The sequence below is a fragment of the Uloborus diversus genome, chromosome 1, assembly GCF_026930045.1.
Source record: "Uloborus diversus isolate 005 chromosome 1, Udiv.v.3.1, whole genome shotgun sequence".
NCBI classification, from domain to species: Eukaryota; Metazoa; Arthropoda; class Arachnida; order Araneae; family Uloboridae; genus Uloborus; species Uloborus diversus.
This window is the reverse complement of record NC_072731.1, coordinates 225,106,176-225,130,499: the sequence shown is the minus strand read 5'-3', so window position 1 is coordinate 225,130,499 and position 24,324 is coordinate 225,106,176. Positions and strand designations below refer to the sequence as shown.

Genomic DNA, 24,324 nt, shown 5'->3' with positions numbered 1-24,324 from the left:
TCATAAAATATTTTCAATTTCTCACAGAAAAATGGTCCCCATGATTGAATCGTCTTTTCTTTGTGCCATGGATTTTTTTCAGATTAAAAAAAAAAAACATTTCGATACTTTATAGAAATTTTACAAAATGGCTTCAATTGTTCACATGTGCCCCTATAGGGGGGCAGATGTGAACGAGCTTGGGGCACATGTGAACACGATTAAAAAATGCAGGAAGAAAATAATATTTCAACGAAAAAATCGTTATAATGAAGTATATTTGTATATAATAATAATATTCAAGGGTTTGTAACCTATACTGTGTATGTTTGAAATGTACAGTAGCTGTCATTAAGTAAATATTTTTTCTGAATTATAAAATTTTGCTTACTGTCAAATTTTAAAGTTTCATGTAATGTTCTAATCAATGGATCGACAAGAAAAAATCTTATAAGACTAAACAATACACAGAATATTTTATTACGTAAAGCATATTCTTGTTATATAGTGCGTTTTAGCTTCATACAAAATATGATGATGAATTTCAAAATTTTTCTAAATTCAGTTGTTAGTTAAAGGAAAATATTTTGTCTTTATTTTCCTTGCAAATATTATGTACCACTAACTTTTTAGCCAACTATTTAGTAATTAGCGAAATAAAAAAATAAAAATAAATAAAAAAAATAAGTAATCATGTAATAATAATTAATAATAAATTTACAAACTGATTGTAACAAAATAATAAGTATAAATCTCTAGTTCTCTTTGAACACTTATAATGAGTCTACACTAATATTTATGTTTGCGGAGAGGATATGAGAGCTGTTCATATGTGCCCCTACATGTTGCGTTCACAGGTGCCCCGCATCTACCTTAGAAATAATTTTCAAAACTAAAGAACTTTAAATTTAATTAAAAAATTTTAACATTGGCATAAATTTACGTGAACGTTCAAATAATAATTTGATATAATTAAAATTAGCTTATTAGTTTTTACACGAAGAAGACAGTGATAAAAGTACATCAGCATCTGCTAAAACAAAGAAGCTGTCACCACAGGAACATAAACTGGCACCTTGCTCTGAAAGTTCGGTTACAAATTAGAGCTGGTACTGCTATTACATGAGATTTTTTAAAGATATTCTACTTGACTTTATCCTAGTAAAACATACCATGTTTACATGCGCCCCGTGCTCACATGTTCCCCCTTTGACCCTATATATCGTCACCATACAGCAACAGTAAACCATCTAATGCCAGAAATTACAGTAAGATGGCCTACTGTTGCTTTGAGGCGACCAAAAGCGGTGGCGTACCTAGCATGAGTGTCACCCGGGGCGGCAATGTGCGATGTCACCCCCTGGAAAAGTTTAAATTTGTAGTATTCAAAAACTTCCACTTAGGGTGTCTACCCCCCCCCCCTCGTAGCAACGCAACTGCCAACAATAATCCATCTAATCCCAGCAATAAAAGTAAGATATATCCCAATGTTGCTTTCAAGCGACGATATGGCCAGGGTGAGCACAAATGGTGAACCCGATTTCAGAAAATTCTATTTTCGAACTATTGCACACGTTACGACAAGTGATACATGAGTTTAAAGAGAAATTAACCAAGTTTTTTTTTTCAATTAAGTTCAATTATATACTGTGTAGTGAGTAAACACATTGTGCGAAAGGTTCCATTTCAAATACTCAATGCTGGAGCCTTTTGTTACAAGGGAACATCTGTAATCCAGTTCGTTTCACACATTTCGGAGTATCTCACTGACAACCAGTTTGCAATGCTGCATAAATTGCTCAAGAAGTTTTTAGTGTTTTCGGGATCGGGGGTTGATGAAGTGTCTTTGACGTAATCAAATAGCGTGATGAATAAACATAATTACAGATTAGACGATCGCCGTGTAACAAAAGGGTTAATTACACAATAAACATTTGTAAATGATTTTTTTTAAATCTCTGCTCATGTGTCACTTGAAGCCCAGTAGCTCAGTGGTAGCGCTTTGCGTTTCCATGCCGCAGGCCTGGGTTCTATCCCCGAGTCGGGCATGGTCGACTTAGCTGCTCATCCCTTCATTGGGTCAATAAAATGAGCACGAAGCACGCTTGGGAACTAAATCCTGGGGGATCTGCATTTAGGCTGACCACCTAATAGGAATATATGCCTAGCACCCCAGAGTCCTTGGTCCGGAAGACTGAAATGGGCACAGTAGGCCTTGGCCCTCACGGGCTGTAGTGCCACTGGGTTTTTATTTTTTCATTTATCCCTTTTTGTAATATTTGCAGTATTTTTGAAAACATTTTTAAATCGGGTCCATTATTTGCGCTAACTTTGTATAATGCTTTTAAAACTACGATATGTACTCTCTCTCGATATTTTCGTGGAATCCTTCAGCTTCGATCTAAACGGATGTGACTGTTTGTCCCAGCTGCAACATATACGAGAATCATAACTAATAAATACTAAACTACTCCCTCTCGACCCCCCTCCCTACCACCGCAAAAAAAAAAAAAGTTTTATTTATGATTTGGCTGCTAGATTGTTCGCTTGCTTCCACAATTCATTTTTTACGCCCAGGATTGGCCTCTCCGTTGGCTGAATAAATAAATTTGGTGACGGTAAAACATTTCACTCAATTTGTTTTTTCAGACATTATATTGACAGCATATATTAATAATATGTAATAGAAGAAAGTCGACGTCTTTTTTTGCTGAGAAATTACATCTGTTACACAAGTCAGAAGGAAGACGAATTTTTTTCAGTGAAAATGTACATTGCAGTAGGGGAAGCTGATGTACCCAGGGACAAAATTTACCTTTCAACTTTTGCTGATCTCAGTGAATAAGTAACCGATCGGTAAAATTTTTTATTAGAATCTACAACTTATCATCTAATTTGGCAATTTTCGTCAGGTGAAAATCTCAAAGCTTTTAACTGCAAAAAAAAAAAAAAAAATCTTTAAAATAATGTTTTTCGTCCGTGGGTACAACACCCCGTTCATCCCACGGACAGAGGCCTTTGCTCCCATGGGCTTATAAAAAAATTAATAAAGAGGTCTGAGGTACTCACTTATTACTCAATACATTTTCATAAGACATTTTACATTGAAATACTTCAAACATCCATTGAAAATAACATTAAACAAAAAATCCCAACAGAAATCAAACTTTGAAAATTAACCGAAATTTAAGTTAATTTTTACCTAAAGGTTTTTTTCCCCTTTTTAATTATACTTAATTTTTAACATTAGTGAACTCTTCAAAAGAAAAAAAAAAAACTCTTAATAGAGGCTAATATGTTTTTAACCAAAAAATACTAGATACACGATAGTCTGTCTCTCTATGTACCGATATAATGACTTCAATTTATATGAAAATAAAAAAATCTTTAATAAAACTAACCCATTACAAGAAAACTTAGCTTGGATTAACCCAATAAAAACCCACAAAAGTCGACGTCAAACGAAAACAGCTAGGATTGACGGTCTGTAGATCCTACAACAGGTGGGGGTTACTACAACACTGTATCTTCAAGCCCTACTTCAAATTAATCATCATTGTTGAAAGTAAATTTCGGACGTTGATGACAAGGCAAGGCACCATTTTGAGGTACTTCACATTGTAAGAAGACGGAGGTGTGCCCCAAGGACACGAAGAATTGCTGTCCGTGGGTACAAATGGTTATGTGTCCTTGAGTAAAAAGTACGCCATTTTGGTTCTGCGAACCTGTCACATCTACAAGACCACAGCTTCACGACATTAAAAATCAGAAACAGCACCTTCAAAACATAAAGAGACCCGATACCTACCACAAAAATGAATAATACAATCCTCAACGTACAATATATATATATATATATATATATATATATATATATATATATATATATATATATATATATATATATATATATATATTAGGGTTGTCCTTATTTTTGAAAATGCAGATATTTTACGCGACGCATCCTAAATTTGTTCCATTATACAAATAAATTATCCTTGCAAAATTTTACGTAAATCCATGAATATTAACACGTGCCCCTAGGGCCCCTTTCTTTGAGTTTCGAAGAAAAAATTGCGGATTTTCTCATTTTTATGTAAAAATATTCTAAAGTTTTATATTTAAAGTAATTTTGAACCTCTCTCAATAGGTGCTGCTACTTCCAGACTGACCATTCCTCTCACTTTCATTCTGTAAAATTTAACATGTTACAGAGGGTACATGTACCCCAATGGCCTTGGGTCAAGCGTACCGCTTTTCTGCGCTTGTTCCAACGAAGCGGCAGGGGAACGTTTCCTCCCACAAAAATGGACACAATGGATTCTATAGGCCATTAATGAATGGCCTAGGCCATTAATGAATAATCTTTGACAACAACAAATTGCCTCCTCCAGGCTTTGATGGTGTCGATTTACAAAATTTACTGTGTATGTAATAGGTATGACAAATAGAGTCGCAAGGTTTCAATGCTATAAATATAAGTAATTGCAATTATATTTTAATTCGCTGTTCTTTAGTTATAAACAAACCTAAATTCTTATGCAATTTTTAATTTTTAAAATATAAATTTCGAAAAATCCCCGATTACTCCTAACATAAAAATATACTGTATTTTACATAGCTAAAATATAAATTAAAAAAATAATAATCAGATCGGAACAATGTAGAAATCTATAAATTAATTTTCTTCTATTTCAGTACATAGTTCTTTATTATCATCAAATTCTTGCGATTCACAAGATTTAGAAACCGAAATGGGTATCTATCCTAACCTGTTGAACTTTTGTTTCTACAGCTGGTGTACCACAATGCGAAAAAGCTTGCCAACTATTTATATCATCTCTCCTTTCATCACTGTTAGAAAAATGCCATATGAGGGATAAAGATGTTGTTCATTTATTTACAGCCTATGTAGATGCAGTAAATTTAAATCCAAATGACCTAGTGATCAATCGTACATTCCTTAAGAGAACAAGAGAAAATCTTCGAGAGGTAAAATTAAATTTCATGAATTTAAATTTAAATTTTGTAGTTATCACTGGGATACAAAGCTACATCCAGATGTAACTGGAAAAAGAACGCCGACAGGATTACCCGTGATAGCTTCAGGTCCTAATATTGAACAGCTACTCGGAATTCCTTAGATATTTCTTCAGTTGTATATGATATCTTAGATGATAGTTCTTTATTGCTAACTGCTCTAGCTGTAGTGTTTGATACAACGAATTGTAATAGAAACCGTATAAATTGTGCATGCAATTTTTTAGAGCAAAAAACTGAACGGTGATATATTGCATTTGGATTGCCATCATCATGCACTTAAAATCGTACTCCATAGTGTGTCCTTAAAGTTCTTGCCTTTCTTAGCTCTAGATCAGATATTCAATTATTTAAGCGCTGCAAAACTTTGTGGAAAGATCTATATCATTCAGAACTTATAACATTTCAATCAAGTACACATACCACTTAAATTCTAAAAGACGAAGTTGATGACATATTATTGTTCGTAAAAAGCGGAATTGAGAAAGATTACAGAGAATTCTCGTAACTTGTAATAATTTTTCCTGTTGAATTTCCTCCTACAGGATATGTTTTCGGCAACTTGGAGCTTATCCCTGAGCCACATAGGTAGCAAAAGGAATTTTTGTTTGAAAATTTTTATATTTAGGAAACAATTTAAATTGACCTTACATGAAAAGAAAGCCCTTCAATTCTGTTTTACAAATAAATGCTGTATAGAGATGTGGTTTTTCGCAGCAACCCAATCGAGGCTCCTTTGAATAATATATGTCTGAAAAACTAGCAGCGTACAAAATGACAAACATGCAGCAAAAGCAGTGATTGTAAAATTCATAAATCACTTCTGGTATTTAAGGGATAAACTAGTAGTTTTGTCGGGAATAGATGAAGGAATTAACTTTGAAGATAGGAAAGGACTAGTCCAAAAAATGCTTGTGGTAAGGAAGACGTGTCTGATGACTGTTTAACAAATTTCAGATAACAGTAGATGATTTGGAATACTTTTTTTAGTAAAGATCTTCCTCTTTATAGAATCAATTACAAGTCAATAAAACTGTTTGATAAGTTACAAATGCTAAAAGATTTTTTCCTATTTGATCCTGATTCACGGCAAAATGAAGGAAGCTATTTAAAGAGAAGAGAGATCGTTAAAATACTGAAAATTGTGAGTGATACAATTGAAAGAGGAGCACAATTAATCGAAGAATTTCATAACTAATTTAGAAAATATGAGTCACAAAAACAATTGATTTTACAGACCATCCAAGACTATTGGGAAAAAAATACACACTATTGAGATACATTGAGAAAAGCGTACGATTAAGGAACGTTTCTAAAGCATTATTTCATTCTTATTCAACGTAAAATCTTTAGAAGATATAAAGCAATTAAAAAGATTAATTTTAGTGCTACCTCACTGTAAAAATATTTTGCAAACCTTGGAAAAACGATGTACTGGGTCTGAAGTAAAAACTCGAAGATTTGTGAGAAAATTATCAAAAGTGTTAAAGTTCAACGGCCTAGGGGCACGTGTTATTATTGACCGATCGAGTTCAAATTTTGCACACGTTACTTTTTATTATAGTGTCATAAAACTAGGAGGCGTCACTTGTTGAATTCCGAAAAAAATTTTTCTCATATAAATAAGGACCACCCTAATATATATATATATATATATATATATATATAAACTTAAATCCTACTAAAACCGAAAAAAAACGGGATAATATCTTACATGTTCGTTTGATGGAGCTGAAAACTCTTGAGGTATTGTGATGGCGCTGGAAACTCTTGAGGTATTGGATAGGGCTGAGACACACACGTTTAACCCCCCCCCCCCCATCCGATCTTCTCGACAATACCTGGAATTTCCCGACCAATATAAGCAGGCACAACCGTCCGTGGGTACAGCAGCTTCCCCTATATATCGAAAAAATGGCATTGCTTTTAATTTCGGAGAAATTGCTACAATAGTTTATTGCAGGGGAAAAAATGCATTTCTTTACACAGAAATTTTGATTTATACGTAAGATGGAAGACATCAAATTGCCAACTATGTTTTATTGGGTGTACGCCAGAAAAATACACCGACTCCGTATGCTAAATATAAGCTTTATTTTTGTAAGAAAGTTGTTTCAGCGAAACATCAGTACAAATCTTATGTAAAGGACTGATACACTATAAAACTTCTGTGACAGATATATACAGCCTGGAACAAATTCTTGCAAATCCTTTAAATAAATTGTTAGCTTACAAAACATTAAATTAAACACTGTTTGTGCTAAGATACAACTCGTTAAATGGCAGTGTTACGAATAAAATTGAGCAAAAATACGTAGTATTTCAAAAGAAGAGAGACAGAGAAATTACCCTTCTGGCGTCCTATCAATGTATAATTAAATTAGATATTTTCACAAGATACAAAACAAGCGAGCAATAAATGTAATATAACAAAACATGAGCTAATGGAATAGAGTATTTAAAAATACTGCTTTGAAATTAGGAGAATTAGAATAAAAGTGAAATAAGAATATGTATTCATTGAAGCGTTTATAAGTTCTATTTTTACTAATGACACTGTCCGGAAGTAATATCAATATCAAAACTTAGCTTAAAAGGTAAAATATTTATTCTTTTGCAAAATTAGTTCTTAAAATAACAATTAAAAAAAACCCTAAAAGTGACATAAATAGCAAAAAGTAGATAAGTATTTCAGAGTTACAAGAGCACTTTTATTCGACGCAAAAGATAAAGCATGAAATTGAGATTTCATCGACTTTTGCCGAATATCTTTCATTTTGCAAGCACTTTTTTTATTGGCATTGAAAAAGCGCTTTCTTACAGCACCGAAACACCTGTCTGAATTTCCCTCCGTGCCATTTGGAAACTTTCACGTTGGTATTAAGGATTTTGATTTATTTCACAAATGTTAGCATTACATTCGAAATTCTTCCTTGTATCATATTCTTCTTCTAGTAATTTCTACTCGATCCGAAAAAACTCATCTTTACTTTCATTTTAAAGCGAAACACATGCATTCATACATATATCTATAAGCCATTCATACAGTTTTTATTAAGTTAAGAATTCTATTATGATTTCAGTGTACTGTCTTCCACATTTCTAAAGCAAAAATAAATATCGTAATTCGTTAAAATTCAGCCCCAGCCATTTTGATAGAAAGTTTAAAATGTTCTAACCTATAAAAAAAAAATAAATAAAACTTATGCGTTAGTTTAAATTTGTTTTTCTAAACCAAGATGACAGATTGTAAAAACTAAGAAAAAACTCATACTTTTACCATTTATTTAGGAATGAAGTAATGGGGCATGTAAATGTGATACACTTTTGTTTTGTTACTTCAATACTCTAATCCGTGCCCTTTACTCGCAAAAAAATTGACATTATTCACCTAGCTCCGCTTCAACATATTTTATTGCAATCCTTAAACCCGTCTCTTCAACATTCATGTATCAATTCTACCATAAATATATTTTTTTTATGAACATAAACTATTTAAATACATTAAAAAAAACTGTTTAACAATATTAAAATACTCCCAAAATAACCTTTTACTGCAAACCCTTTCAATTAAAAGCCCTCTCCCGCGACGAATACCATCCATTAAAGGTGCCAAGAAAATATTCAAAGACTTTCAACACCCAACACGATGCTTATTACCTGACAGATTTGTCTTCTTTTTTCCGATTCATTAACGCCGAAGAAAGACGAACCCCCTTCCTCCCTATAGATCATCCTCGTCTTTTAATCTGCTAATTCATAAAGCTCTATTGAGAGCTCGTTAGGTGAGTCTTGACAAGATGACGTGTCATCACATGATGGATGACTGCGGGGAATCAATAGAACACTGATCCCCACCTTTGGTGTTTTTCAGAACTCTATTTTGGCGGCTCTTGATCCCAATACAAACAAAGTTGGCGGTAATTTTCATTATCCTTCGAGCAAGCTATTATGAGGCTTTGTTTTCAAGAGCATTTATTTATGGAGTGAGCAAATTAGTTTTCGTAGCAAGTGGAGGACAATCGGTTATCGTTATCTGCTTCTTTTTAACCCTTCCGCTATATTTTTATTATGGGAAGTCATTAATTTTCTGTAATCATTTCCGAATTATATTTCTAAATTGAATTTTTCTTAGTGTTTGAATAAATATACGTATATTATTTCAAATTGTTTTGTTAAAACTTCACTACTTTTTAAAAAATGTCGGCAATTTGATAGTGATTCAAGCAAAGTTGGCCGTAATTTTCATTATCCTTCAAGCAAGCTAATACTGCATAAGGCTTTGTCTTCAAGAACATTTATTTATGAAGTGAACAGTAACATATCAAATAATTTTCCGAGCAAGTAAGGATAATCCTTTCTCGATGTCTGATTTTTGTGTCCTTCTAACTTACTTTTGCATGTTTTGATTTCATTGTGTCACTATCAATTTGCCAAATTATATCTCTAAATTGTGTTTTGTGTCAGTATTTGCGTAAATATATACTATTATATTATACACGTTACACTTTGCAATTGTTTTTTTTTTTTTTTGCACTAGTTTATAATTTTGTTTAAGTATGTGTCTAAAGGTCTAAGAAATCAATTTATGATTTGCTGAATTTTGATCTCTAAGTAAAAATTTCTAATTGTCTTTCAAAATGGCAATTAAAGTTCTCGTTAATTTCCTTCTGGAATATAGATTGATGGTTAATTGGAGGTTATTCAAAAAAAAAAAAAAAAGTACCTGCCTATCTATAAAATTTGCAAAAAATTCTCATTTTCTATACTTGGTACAAAGCTAACCTGGCAGCATAGTGAAGGCTACGCAGATCCTATTATCAGCATTACCGACGCTGCGAGATTAATTTGCCCCAACTATAGATCAATCACAGATAGAAGAATTTAAATGCATTCATAAGAAAAACCCGTTTCACAAACCAAGTTTTCTGTGGAAGGCGAATGTGTGACTTTGGAAGAATTTATTGCAAAATAATAATTATAATAATAATAATAATAATAATAATAAAATAACTGTAGTTATTAATGTAGACACAAAGTAATAAAAAATTTTAGCACATACAACATTTTTAGCACATTTTATAACATTGGTACATATTGATAATTCGATTCCTGGAAAGTAGTCTTGTTGTGAACATATACCTTCTTATCCTGAAGATTAGTTGTTGTTAAAAATTTTATTTATATCTACGCAAAAATAGCTCTAAGTCAAAACAAAAAAAAAAGCTTTAAAAAATAAACAATATTACAGTTCCAAGCTTTATGTTGCTAATACATCTGAGATTGACGCAAGATAATCTATATTGCCATTTAGATAATAAAACGGCAATATTAAGAAATCAGACGGTAACAAAAGAATATGCTATATCAAGCAATCAGCTGCATAATTATTGCTTAAGCTTTCAACAATTTTATTTTCTTAAATAATTAATTGTATGCGTGAAAACTTTGTTTGCAATAAAATTAATCATTATTTATGTAGTACACTCAATGAATTTCTTTTTCAACCATTGTAAGTGAAAGTCATGCATTACGATTCACTCGTGAAGAAAACTTTCAAACATAGTATCATTGTTATTGAAATTAGCACTTGCCAATAATCTCATAGCTTATAAGAAAAGTGGCCAAATTGAAAACTTTAGTGTCTTGTCATTTGCAAATATAATGTCACTATACAAGCTTGCACAATAGCAAATTCTTAAAAAAAAATATTCAAAATCTTCAAAAGATTCTACTCTGTAAATATTCAAAATCCATTTGAATATCATCACAAGTTTTGTTTTTTCATTAAGTTACGTCACGTTAGATTTCGAGAGTTGTGAATGAAGTGTTCAAGTGCTACATCATTTGTAGTTCGGCCTTGGTAAAAAACTCTTTTCAAAATCTGTCAAAAGGTTGATTAGTTTGTAGGTCCTTTTTCTTGCGATGGTGGTCCCCTTGCATTCAGAACGTTCATAATATCTGCTCCTTGATAACTGCAAAGCTCGCAATACCCAGGCGGTCCTTGAGGTCCTGGGGATCCTCTAATGCCAGCAATTCCTTGTTTTCCTGCTGGGCCTCTTTCACCAGGCCTTCCAGGCAATCCTACTCCAGGCGGTCCAGGAGGTCCTGTAAAAAAGAAAAGAAAAAGTTGTTTTGTTTTCAAATAATATTGCACTTAAACTTATCGGAATTTGCCTTTCCTAACGTCAAAAAAGGGATGACCAGCATTTTTAAGGGACACCAAGTGGGAAACCCTCATTATACCGACACAAAATCGGGATAACTTAATTTGTCATCTAGAGAGGGCACCACCAGGCTTTTCCGCCCCTACAATTTTGACCTGAGACGGACAGGGAAGGAATTATATTTTTTGTCGTCTCCAGTAGTTCTTTTAGCTGTTCAAACTGAGAAAGAGAGAATATATGAGGCATTGAGAATGAAAGGGATGTAAGTGGCAAAAATAAAAATTTAAAGATAACCAGTACAAATAGTAGGTGAACCTCTAAACTGTCTTGGGGCAAGAGATAGTATTAGTAGTCCCGGTAGGAGCTGTTATACAGAATGATTTACAAAAACTTTTCAATGAAAGTCTAACTAGGACGTTATCTTTAAACGCGTTTCCTCAAAACTTTAAAATGTCCACTTACATTCCACGGATAAGGCCCTTATATTGGTTGATATTGAATTTCAACCATTTACGCATTAAATTCTTAACTGTTTTCTTATGATGTTTGCACTGGATGTACTCTTTTGCACTATGGTTGCTATAACTTAATATAAACCTAAAGAAATATTGGTATCCGATCATCAAAATTTTCAGTCCCCTCCAATTTCACTTACTACGCATAGTTAAAGCCATCTCTTCCTTTAAGAAATCGAAAATCCAAGTAACAGAAATAGCGTTAGGCGCAATAATGTATTACAATATTGACCAAAGGCTTCACTTCATTCTTCTTTGGTTGGAAAACTTAACATTCTTGCAATATTCTAGAAATATCGATAAAAGCACTTTCACGCTCCGAAAACATATTCTATTTATAATATTCAAAATGCTTTCTATTCAAAATAAATAAATGCACGCATGAGAATAAAAATAGGACCCTGCATATAAATTTCCATCAAATACGTTGGAAACTTCGATGGGTCACTTGCAAGTTTATTCAATGAAAAGATATCGATTTGGAAAAACGTGCTAGCACATAATGAGAACATCAGGAGCCTTCGTCAAAATTTGCCTAAATAGAAATTTAATCAGCGTTTATTGCCTTCTGGCGCAGCGTACAAAACGGAAATATTGTGTAGAAGGTATCTTAGTCAAACGCGTAAGTAAAAATCCATGAAAACCAATTTATGAACGTCGCTGTCATGTAGAGTTCTCATGAATTATTAAATTTTTAATATAGCACAGAAGTATACTGTAACTTACGAAGAATGTATTTTGGAATATTTAAGGTGATAAAGCTTTTAGTGCGTGTTAATATTAACCATAGTAAACTGGCCATATATTTATCTGAATATAGGTGCCACAACTTTTTCAAATATATGAATTAGTCAAAGAAGCTGAAAAAAAGAGATTATAGTAAAATAAAATGTAAATTAATTGAAACTAATGCGTGCATAAATATAAAAATTAAGAAATGTAAAACAGGTAATATGAGAAATTTTAAATATTTTGACTAATTGGGACAGTGTTATTCTTGTGTTCAGCTACTAAGTCTGCAAAATAATAATAATAATAATGCATTCCTTCAGAGGTTAAGTCTTTAAATGGATTCATAGTTTCAAAAAGAGGCTTTGCTGCGACTTTTTAAAACCATCTGCATTTTGCGAAGCATTTTCAGTTTTCAAAAAGTTAGCTATTAAGGAAGTTGTGACTAATGATAATTTCCAGAACTGTAAGAAATTGACCGTATTATTCGTCCTAAAATCAAACGTTTTAAAATATATATATATTTTTTTAAATTTGATTCTGAGATTTAATGTGTCTTCGCTGATGTTACTCTCGAGGAAGATAACGCCTGCATCATATAAGTGTACGGTTGTAAGTCAAAAATTACCTACTCTTTATTTACAAGCTAAACAGCTTCACATGCATAGAGAACTGCCTGCCAAGCGCCTTGCCTCCGGAAACCCACAGGAATGATTTACAACACAGGAAAAGGAAATAACACCCAGGGCACCGGCAGGAATCGAACCTACGACCTTTAGCTTAGAAGACGAAGCTTCTACCACAGAGCTACGGAGGCCCTTACCTACACTTTTCGTTCTGCAACTTTATTAAACTAAGATAGGAGGCGACCTCATGCGCGTGCGTTGAGTTGGCACTTGTGTGGAAATAATCACGATCACGTCAGTAGTCGTTTAGCTACAACATCATAAGCATGTCAGCTCCGTAATTAAATTGCACCAAAGTGGAGCAAAAAGGAGTAGTTAAATTTTCGATGGCCAAAAAGCTGAGCCAGCGATTCGAAACATACGCCGTGATCTCTCAAAGAAAGTTTTGTTGATGCAAGACAACGCATGGCCACTCACGGTCCATCACACCATCCAAACAATCAACATGTTGGATTTTGAAATCCAGGAACACCATCGCTCCCTCTGATATCTCTATGGATTGCTCAAGGAAGCTTTAAGAGATTGTTGATTTGCCTCAGACGTGGAAAAAAAAAACGGTGCAACAGTGGCTTCAAGACCAACCAAAAGCCTTTGTACCAGGAATCCATACGGAAACTTGTGGCTCGCTGGACCAAGTGCATTGCTAAAGGTGGAGACGAAATCAAAAAAATAATATATCTGTTGTATACGTATCTTAGTTTAATCAAGTTGTTGACTGAAAGGTGTAAATAATTTTTACTACCCTCATATATATATTTTTCCCTCAGAAAGATCATCAGTGTCGACCTAAACCCTAATGTAGCCTGCATACGGAAACCTTTCTAAAATAAGACATTAACTGAAATTGCACATTCGCCAACAGTTCAGCAGCTTCAAAAAAAAAAAAAAAAAAAAAAAAAACGCGCAAAAATCGACAGACAAATGGTTTTTATGTATCAAGCTAGTAACTATCTAGTAACATCCCAATGACGATTCTATCAAGTAACCACACTGGTGGAAAAAATTAAGAGATGAAAGACCTTTTCCCAAATAGCTCGAGAAATATTGGATAAAAATTAATGAAATTTGGTATGGGTATAACTTATAGTATGACAATGAAGTGTGCAAAGCAAAAACTAAAGTGCCTTTCATTGGCAAGAGTTGTTGCCAATAGTCCACTGTAGACTGAATTTGATGATGGAAGATGGCAATGAATATGAGGCTTGTATGGTGTGTGGCCGCCTCTTGTAGGTTGTATGGTCACCTCTGACAGATAGACAGCATGTACAACTAGTATTTATTCTGTTGGTAAGAGACTTAAGGAGTGCTAGTGGAAGACCCTCCCACTCTCACACCAGAGCAGTTTTTAATCTCGGAATGGTTCTGGATGGGAGTTGGCGTATCGCAATATCCCTCCCACAAGCATCGCAGGCATGTTCAAAGGGGTTAAGGTCAGGATTTTCGGCTGGCCAATTCATTCGACGAATATCTTCGCTTGCCAAAAACTCCTCAACCAGGACAGCTCTATGTGGTCGGCACTGTTGACCATAAAAACGAATTCAGAGCCAACAGCACTCCTGAAAAGACGCACAGAGTTGTAGGATCTCTTGCCTGTACCTGTGGGCTTTCCTGGGACCAGTATCAAATACATGGAGTGGTGAGTGGTATGCGGGTATCTTGCATGATTCCTGACCGAATCATCACACCTCCACCAACATAATGGCCCCTTTCCATATGTTACTGGAGTGGTATCGAGTCCCAAGTTGCCTTCATATGAACATTCGCCGAGAATCAGGTTGTAGACTGAATCTGGACTCATCTGTGATAAAAAACATTGACCTATTGGAGCTGTGTCCAGTGTTAGAGCTGGCTGCACCATTGTAGACGCTCTGTTTTGTAGGAGGGAGTGAGTGGAATGCAAATGGTGGGCTTCCTGGCATACAACCCTCTTTTACCTAGCCTCCTCGCAACTGTCTTCCTTGAAACGAATGCTCCTTTGGCAGCAGCAAGGTTAGACAGTGGAATCGCTTTAGACGTCCTCTATTGCTTATCTGTAAGTAACAAATACTGGTCTTCATTGGACGTTGCTGCTCTCGGACGACTTTGTCTGTGTCTTCTGGATATTCTCCCGTTGTCTTTAAACTGACTTTACAAATTCTAACCAACGTTTGGAGTTACACTGAATTCCCTAGCAACCTGATATTGGCCCTGTTCTGCCTCAATTCTAAATACAATTCTCAACCTCATACCTTCGTCTAAACGTAATGCTCACTCATTTCACCTAAAAATCACCAAAAAAAAAAAAAAAAATTATTGAAGAAACACAATACAAATCGCTACTGTGTTGCAGAGTGGAATGAGCTAAGCAGCTGGCTGCAGACTTTTAAACCTCCTTCTACCTTAACTTATCTCAGCGACACCAGCACCATAGTGCCATTGTATGGTAACCAACTGTCCTGGTTTTATGTGATATTATCTGAAAAATGTGTCAAAATGCCTTCCATCTCTTAATTTTGTCCACCAGTGTATACCTGTTATTGTTAACTTACAGTGATGTCATACTCACTCCTGAAATTGCTGCCAATTCTCACAGAAAAAAAATGAAGACATTTTTCTGCAATCTATTATAAAAGGTGTCTCATTTCAAACAAGGTGTTATTAAACGGGCAGTCTGTCAATGCATTAGACCAGCTCATTCTAACGTATAATAACAAGAAGGTCAATCAAATATTTTTACCTGGCAATCCTCGCAGTCCCATTGGTCCTTCTATGCCGACGCCTTCTGGTCCTCTGTCTCCACGATCACCTTTTTCACCTAGTTTAAATATTTTTAGAAAATTTTAATTACTTAAAAAATTTAAAAATAAAACGAGATGCACAATAAACTCATTACTATTAAGAGAAAACAATCTTAAAAAGAATGATAAACAAGCAATAAAAAATTTTTTTAAAGTTAATTCCTAACAAAACAAAAATTATTTTAGTTAGATAAATAAAAAGCATTCTATTAACGATTGAAAATTTGAACAAGATAAATAAATATATACAAGGAAAGACTAAACTAAAAGTAGGAATTGAAAAAGTTAAAAATCCTCAAAAGGCTCAGAGGAACGGTTACATAAAAGATAAATGGGTTTTACTAAGAAAGGATTTGCAATTGGAGTTAAAACTTGCGTCATAAAATCGTTATATCGAAGAAAAAAAAAAGTCATTATAAAAAGTAATGACATCAACATATGAAACTTTCGCAATAAATGGGAGTGTGTGAGAGTCAGAAAGAAACAGATCGAAAGGTCAAGAACAAGAGATACAACAGAAGACGAAGAAGACAGAGCAGAGCCATTGGAATCGATGATATTTTTCATCAAATGAAAGCAATAGTGAAAACGAAAAACAAGCCTGTTTGAATTGAATGGGTACATTGTTTTCATCATAAACAAGTAATCGATGAATCAATAGTGGAGGGTTTTTTTTTCTCAGAAATTAAATTAAATTGATTTCAGGAAATAGTGCACTGCCAGAGACTTATACAATCCATTATAATATGCATTTTTTAAAACCAATTCACTAGGATAAATGCTCTCTGTGCTGTTCTAGGACCAGAGTTGGGCAAATTTTAATTGCATGGAGAATTAAAGATTAAAGATTAGTAAACGTAAATACAACAACTAACAATTCATCTATTGTTAATTATAAGTTACTGCAGTTAACAATTAATTAATTGTTAATTGTCGTTTACTACAGTTAACGCATTGTTAATTGTAGTTTGCTAGACTTAGCAATTGTCAGTTATTGTTTTGTGAATTTTAATTAAGACTAACTCTTTAAAAAATTACTGGTTTTATATTACTGTACAGGCAACAGATCTATCTGGGACGTGGACGCTGGACAGGACAGGTACCATATTACTATGTAACTATTTAAATACACATGTTAACAACAAATAAAAGATCAATGCATAACAGTAACTTTATTCGAGCAATAAATTATTTACGGCAGCAAAAGACTTTTCTCAAAAAATCTTATGGCTCCAGCAAAATTTCCTCAGAAAAGGTATATTTCAATTAAAAATTCAAAAATATTTTTTTCTGCACTAATAAAAGTCCAAAAAACATCTGAGAGAAATTATGGAAATGAATTTTAGTTACACGATTCTAAAAAAAATGTTTAAAATAGAGCTGTCTCTGAGACCTCACGTCTCCTGTTATGTCCTTTTTCCTCACCTTTCCTGTTACGGGTTAAACTAAAACAATTATTTTCACAAACTTTAAACATTTAATTAAAACACAAACATTTACGTGTGGAAAAAGATTCCCAAGACGAGACTAGATTACGCGGCGAGCGAGCAATCAGACTGAACGAAAATACAAAATTGAATAATACTTCGGACTCTGTACCCTGCGCTGTACCTGTTGATACATAAAGTTAATTGTTAGTTTTTATTGTTTCATAAAACAATTAAGAAAATTAATTATAATCATTTCAATGATGAGAAACGATTAACGTATATTAATTCAATTAAATTAATTGCAAAATTCAATTAATAGTTTAATTGAAATTAATTTAATTGTAATTACTTTTTTAATTAATTAACAAGGCAATTGAAAAAATAATTGATTAATGCCCAATACTGTGTATGACACATCTGATTTTTTCCATCTCCTTAACAGTAGAATTGTTTCGAACCGGTTTTAATCCGTTGATGAATGAAGGTTTGAGCTAACTTTCCTTGAATTCCTAAAATATGTTACGTTTCAAATCAAAACTCTTTCTTAAACCGCGAAATTCATCTTTACCACTAAACGCATTCGCCAGTGCGTAACACGGGCGAAAGTTACCGAGAAATTTACACATGCCCGTGTTTGGCACAGGCGTTGTTTATCTCACGTTATTTTATTTGTAATGCCCGTCTGAGTTCCGTTCTAGTGAAAATAAATGGGCAAAATCATTATTAAACGTATTTACCATTGATGGCACAAATATGCAAAATTTTACTTGAGTAAACCTCGTTTTCTTGTGGAAAGTAGGTCTTTGGTGTGGATAGGTAAAGCCCTGGTTTTCTAGGAGCGAATCGCCTATCTTCGACGTCGCTCCTCGCCGTGACGCTGAAATCAAATTCAAGTGGATTCCGGCGTGGCCATTCGCGACGTCGATTTAGCTCGAGCGCGCATACGCAGAAGAATCAAGTTTTCCCTTCGGCGAAGAGCGATGCTGATGATCAGCGTGTTCGCTCCTTGGAAACCAAGGCTTAATACACTGTTTTTTATTGACAAACTGAATTTTTAAGAGTTTCTATGATTGTAAGTTTGACAATTTGATTTTAATGTTTGGAAATTCAAAATAAACATGAAATGAAATCGTCTAATCTTGGTTTGCAAAGTATTATTTTTTATGCCTTTCACTGCCCTTCCGCTTCCCTCCCTAGTCAAACCCCTCCTACAACTGAAAACCAACTTACACTCTTCCTATACAGTGGATTCTCCCTATTCTGAACACTCATGGGACCGAATAAAAGCGTTCAGATTATGGGGGTATTCATTCCAGAGGGAGACTGGAAAATGCATGTATATATATTCTATTGCATGAATGGATTATGTTCCCTTTTGCTTAGTGAGCTATAGCAGTGACCGAGATAGAGGTCCTGAAAAAATATTACAATACAGCTATCGGTACAATACCCGGAGGAAAAAAAGAGTAATTTTTGATGTTTTTGCAGTGTGTATTCTCGTGCAAGGTATATTTAGTTATCCAAGTGAAAATACTTCCGGCTGATTCTCAGTCGCTTTTTCCTTGATTGTAATCGTACTTTTATGGTCTGGAATACTACTTAATACAATGCTTGGATTCTTGAAATATAGTTCAATGGCAGAAATTTCAGGCTCATGTTGTTCATCCGAATGACTTTATGTAATGCAGGAAAATACATTTTTTCTTCCTGTCTCCACTCTCCCCTTAATGTCCTTCAATCTTTGTGATAAATTTGGGAATTTATTTCAGGCTTACCAATTTGATTCAAAGGAATTCCCGAGTACCAATTGTGAAAATGTTCATTACATGGAGAGGTAATACTTTAAGGGGTTAAAAATAGCGTTCATAATGCTGGGGTGTTCATATTATAGGGTGTTCAGAATACAGAGAGGTCAGCTTATGTTAAGTCTATGGGGTTTCGCCGTGACCATCAGAATATGTTCTGAAAATCGGGATGTTCACATTAGGGAGCGTTCAGATGGATAGAGTCCACTGTATATTCATTTTATGTCAAAAAAAACGATCATTTTTTGCCAGTTTTTATTAATAAATAAATAAATAAAATGAAATAAAAAGAAGAAGTAAAAAAAAAAAAAAACTCTCGTGTTTTTATTGGTTAAGACCTTCTTTACCGATAGTTCCTTGGATATTTAACAATTTCAGAATACGAGTTTAATACAGCACAGGACCACCTAATTTCTAGTCACATAGCCTTTTTAGTGTAGATAAATGTAATACATACGTTAAAAGGTAAGAGTGATCGTGGTGTAAGTCAAACATTTTTCTTTTTGAGTTTAGCATGAATTGGGATTCCCATTTAGTTCCTCCATTAAGTGTACCTATCCATTACACACAAAAAAAAAAAAAAAAAAAAAAAAACATATCACCCAATAGTAGAGTTTAAAACTTGTCCACTAACCAAAACTAGTTGAGTTGAGAATGGCAGGGTTGTAAGTAAGTGGTTTGAATGCTGCTGGTCCATTCAGCAGCCAAAAACTTTTGATTTTTGCTCTTTTCATTTATAACAGTTATTTGATCAGTGACGTTCTTTCAGTAAGCGCATCGTACATGTACAGAATGGTCCAGAATTGGGCTTACATCCCGTCCCCTTCTTTTTATTTTCAACATTATTTTATTTACTGTTGAATGTTTGCTTTACACAGTTACCTTGAAGTCGCAAGAGTCTTAAGCATCGACGATACACATTTGTGTCGTCACACAGCTGAATTCTGCATCATCATCTGGCAGATATTTGGTGGCTGAGTTTCGGGGATTTGAAGGTGTTTTGCTATAAAACATCTGCGAGAACATAGAGGGATGACATGGATGGTATGACTCTTACGACCTTAAGGTAACTGTCTAAGGCAAGCATTAAAGGACAAGTAACATAATGTTGAAAATAAAGGGAGGAGGGCGGGGTGGAGGGTTATGCTCATTTCCGGACGAATATGGAGAATGACTGTGGTGTAAATAATTTATAGGTTTTTTCAAACAAGATAAAAGTATCTTTTAGTAAAATTTACTTCAAAAATATGAAAAGGTACCCATATTTTTTTTTTTTTCTTAAGCATGCTCTTAAAGTTTTAAAAAAGTTTTAATTGTTTTCTGCAAATGATTTTACAAAACCTTCATCCCTTGAAACTGTGCTGGGGTGTTTCAAGTCACTGTCATTTTAACCACATATGAAAAAGCAGGGCTCGATCCCTTTAGACTAAGAATGCACTCCTGTAACCATCACGGAGGTCCCCCAATTAGGAGTCCCCCCACCAAAAAAAGTGAAAAATACCTCTTAAAACAGCCTACCCCTAAAAATAGCATTTGTACAGCCTATGTCACGACATCCCCCCCCCCCCCCCCCCGATGTGGACAGACTGGCTCAGACGTAACTAATGAAAGAGGGAAACCTAATACGCTAGCGAAAGGAAAAATGAAAAAAAAAAGGCAAAGGTGGTGGGTGGTTGTATATCTGTAATAACTCCACATATGAGGCAGTGAGAAGCAAAGGGATGTAAGTGGCAAAATTTAAAATTTGGAGATAACCAGTACAAATGGTTGGTGAATCTCTCCTCTGTCTCGGGGGAAGAGATGGTATACTAGTAGCTCTGGTAGTTGCTGCTATTCAGCATGATTTAGAAAAAGAATTCAATGAAAGCCTACCTAGGATCTTATCTTCAAACGTGTTTTACTCAAAACTAGAAAATGTGCACTTACATCCCTTTGCTTGCCACTGCCTCATATGATCGTATTAATTTTACCGAATAAATTAATTTTTGTTTTTAATTTTTCACGTAAAAGTTAAACGCTTCGCTCCAACAGAAATACATTTATCCGGTTCTTTGGCCTGACGATACTCGATGTCTCTTACCACACTCTTCCTAACAATATTACATTTCGGAATCGAACTTTCAAAGCAGGAATATTCCAAAATCGGCACCGAGACACCGAAGCATTGCTATTTCAAAATAAGCTCCTGTCACGTGAGGCGGAATCCTCTTCCGCTCTTTCGAACATTTAAAATGAAATCTCCCTTTTTTTGCGAGCCGGATTTTCAGACTCGAAGAAGTAAAAATAAAGTCACGCTTCGTCTGAAAAATCAAAGCTGGAAACAAAAGCAGCAAGCCATAAAGTATTCAGACTCCGTTATTCTGCAACGTGACTCTCGGAACACTCGACACTTGCCTTTGGGTCCCTGGGGTCCGGTGGGTCCGTGCATTCCGGGCAAGCCCATGAATCCTCGTTCTCCCTGGAGCCCTGGTGTGCCCGGATCACCTGGAACACAATAAAATGTTTTCAAAATAATGAGTGGAATTTCACATTGAGACTATCTAAACATTCAGTTTCAGAAACAATGTAAAGGGCGTTTATAAAGTATTGTACTGATAAAAAATATGCATAAACAAATAAATAATAAATAAAAAAAAAAAATCAAAATAAAAATAAAACTATTTAGATTCATACATAATTCTTTTTATTTTATTTTAATTCTTTTCTCATCAAGTTTCCCCCTATCGGTACAATATTAGGCAATAAAGTAGGTGGAGCAACCTTTGAAAACTGAAAAGCCGATAAACAAAAGAAAAATACACTAGGGGTGCCACGAGGGGGGGGGGGAGAATCAATCCCCCAGAGCTTTCGGATCTGGCGCGAAGTTGAAAATTGTCTAAATCACTTGGGAACCATACGAATAATGTGATAATGAAAAAATAAACAAAGAGGCGGCGATCAAAAGAGCATATCGATATATTTTTTGACGCAAATATTGTTTGCCTTCGTTTCCCCTTTGTTGAGACATAAAATCTTAAAATCTGCCAAAAATTTAAGGAAAAGCACCAATTTTAAAGACTTGGCGAGAAATTGTAGGTAGCAGGCGATTTTATCGTCTTCACGTGCCAGAACATACATTAAATGATTTATGTCTACAAAAACATGTTGTACTATGCTCTTTTGATTGCTACTTATTGAGCAATCTGAATTGCTTATTATCCTCACTTGACTGCTATTAACGTTCCCACGTTAAGATCACCTCTAATAATATATAAGGCAACACCTCATCCATATTTAATGTATTTCAATTGTTAAATATATTTATTTATTTCATTTTACACAAACTGTGTCGAATGGCAACACCTCATTGTTGAAAAATAAAATACCCACGAGATTGTGTTCGATTTATTTTTAATTTAACTGAGCGACGACTTCTTGAGGTGTAACAACGTTATGTGTGATGTTGATAAAGTTTGACTTACCTTAGGTTGGTTTATACCTTACAGTTTTGTCATATATCTCGGCGAAAACTAACCGATGAAGAACGTGCTATCGCACTACTAATGTGCTAACCAGGAAACATCACGAGTTCAGTAATCATGAAAAAAGTTAAAAATGGTTGCATTCGAAAGAGTATCTTTAGAAAAAAATTTGACCCAAATATTGTGTGCCCTCGTCCTTTTGTTTTTGAGATATGGGGGGTCAAAGTCTGTCGAAATCTTACGAAAATTCGCCAAATTTAAAGACTTGGCAAGAAATGGAAAATACCACGTGATTTCATCGCCTGCGTCTAGCAAGACTCTCATTTTCATTTCTGGTCATCTGCAAAGCGCGTAAACGATGTTTCGAATTAACCCTTTACTTGTGTGGGTAAAATTAAAAAGTAACTATGAAGCCTGTGAAATGGAAACTAGAGAGCTTTATCCAGAGGAGCTACAACTTTATAACGAAATTGAACGTAGGATTTAACTTTGTAATCGTGATAATAATGCATTTCAGAATTTAAGTGCATCTCAAGTGTGTTTTACTTAACTAATTTAAGTTTGTACTCTTGTAATGAAATGTGTTGTAAGTAATTAATAATTATGTACGAGAATTAATATGAATAAGTAAAAAAAAAATGCTTATTAAAGCTTATATATTGAAAATAAAATGGATAGTTTTTGATGTTGAAAGAACATGATCATGGATTGTAGTATCCCAGCTCTTATTTATTTTTTCAAAAGTTATTATCATTCATGAAGTTTTATTGTCTGACCACTGCTAGCGAAAATGTTTAATTTAAAATCGAAAAAAATAATAATTAAAAAAAGGAAAACAACGGATAGTAAATGTCAAAAATTTGCACAGCAAAACTAACGATGTCGGAAATTACTTCATAACAGATTCTTATTAAAAAATTTTATAGTCGACGTTCATTACAACAACCCCTGTAGTTCGAAAAAGTCTGTCACTGCAACTAAAAGTCGCTATAACGTAAATGCACATCATATTGCATGTTATTTAGTCATTTTTAAAAATACTGAAGTCACTTTTACCAATTATGCTTCACGTTAAAAGGGAATTCAAATACGAACAAAATAAAAATTAATACAGTTTTTTTTTTATTTGACTTGTTAGAGGGTTTACACATAACTTGAAAACGATACACATAACGAAAAACACACTGGAAATAACTGACAGAAATCGTTTTTTTTTTAATTTGAGAACATGTTTGAAATCTTTAAAAATGTCCTTTTCTTCGTATTTAGATACTGTTGAAGACTTCAGATTTACGACTTTTCAAAAAAAAAAAAAAGACTTTAAAGTGTGTTTACCGTTTCTCTACAGTTATCATATTTTTTTCAAAACAGTTTTATCATCGAATAAACTCTTTCAGTGGAAATATTTCACCCCGCAGAAGCATAAAAGTTTTAAACATCAGTTTTTTAACTGTCTTAAGAATAACAAAAAATTCCATTGTTTTTACAATAAAATAAAACAATTATTTCGGGCGGTGGCGTTTTCCCCTATACCAGTGCTTCTCAACCTTTTTTACTTTGCGGCACACTTAAGAAATTTCTAGATCATCGGGGCACACTGAACTTAATTTCATAATGGTAATATAGAAATGTTTTTATCATTCACTGGTAAAAAACCGGGGGGGGGGGGATTTTTTCATGTGAATAAAATAATTATAACTAACGTAGTGTATTTAAATTTATTTAGAAAGTAGAA

General features: G+C 34.1%; 1 protein-coding gene across 1 annotated transcript in view; it reads right to left on the bottom strand.

Moving 5' to 3' along the window:
- Positions 1-10,057: 10,057 nt before the first annotated feature.
- LOC129218973 (collagen alpha-1(IX) chain-like) overlaps positions 10,058-24,324 on the bottom strand; it is a 137,191-nt gene continuing 122,924 nt past the window's right edge. Inside the window, exons 38-40 of the mRNA XM_054853295.1 lie at positions 21,523-21,612; positions 15,833-15,910; positions 10,058-11,127 (exon numbers count right to left, since the gene is read on the bottom strand). Coding sequence (XP_054709270.1) covers positions 10,919-11,127; positions 15,833-15,910; positions 21,523-21,612 — 377 coding nt within the window. The 3' untranslated portion in view covers positions 10,058-10,918. The remainder of the gene's footprint in view (positions 11,128-15,832; positions 15,911-21,522; positions 21,613-24,324) is intronic.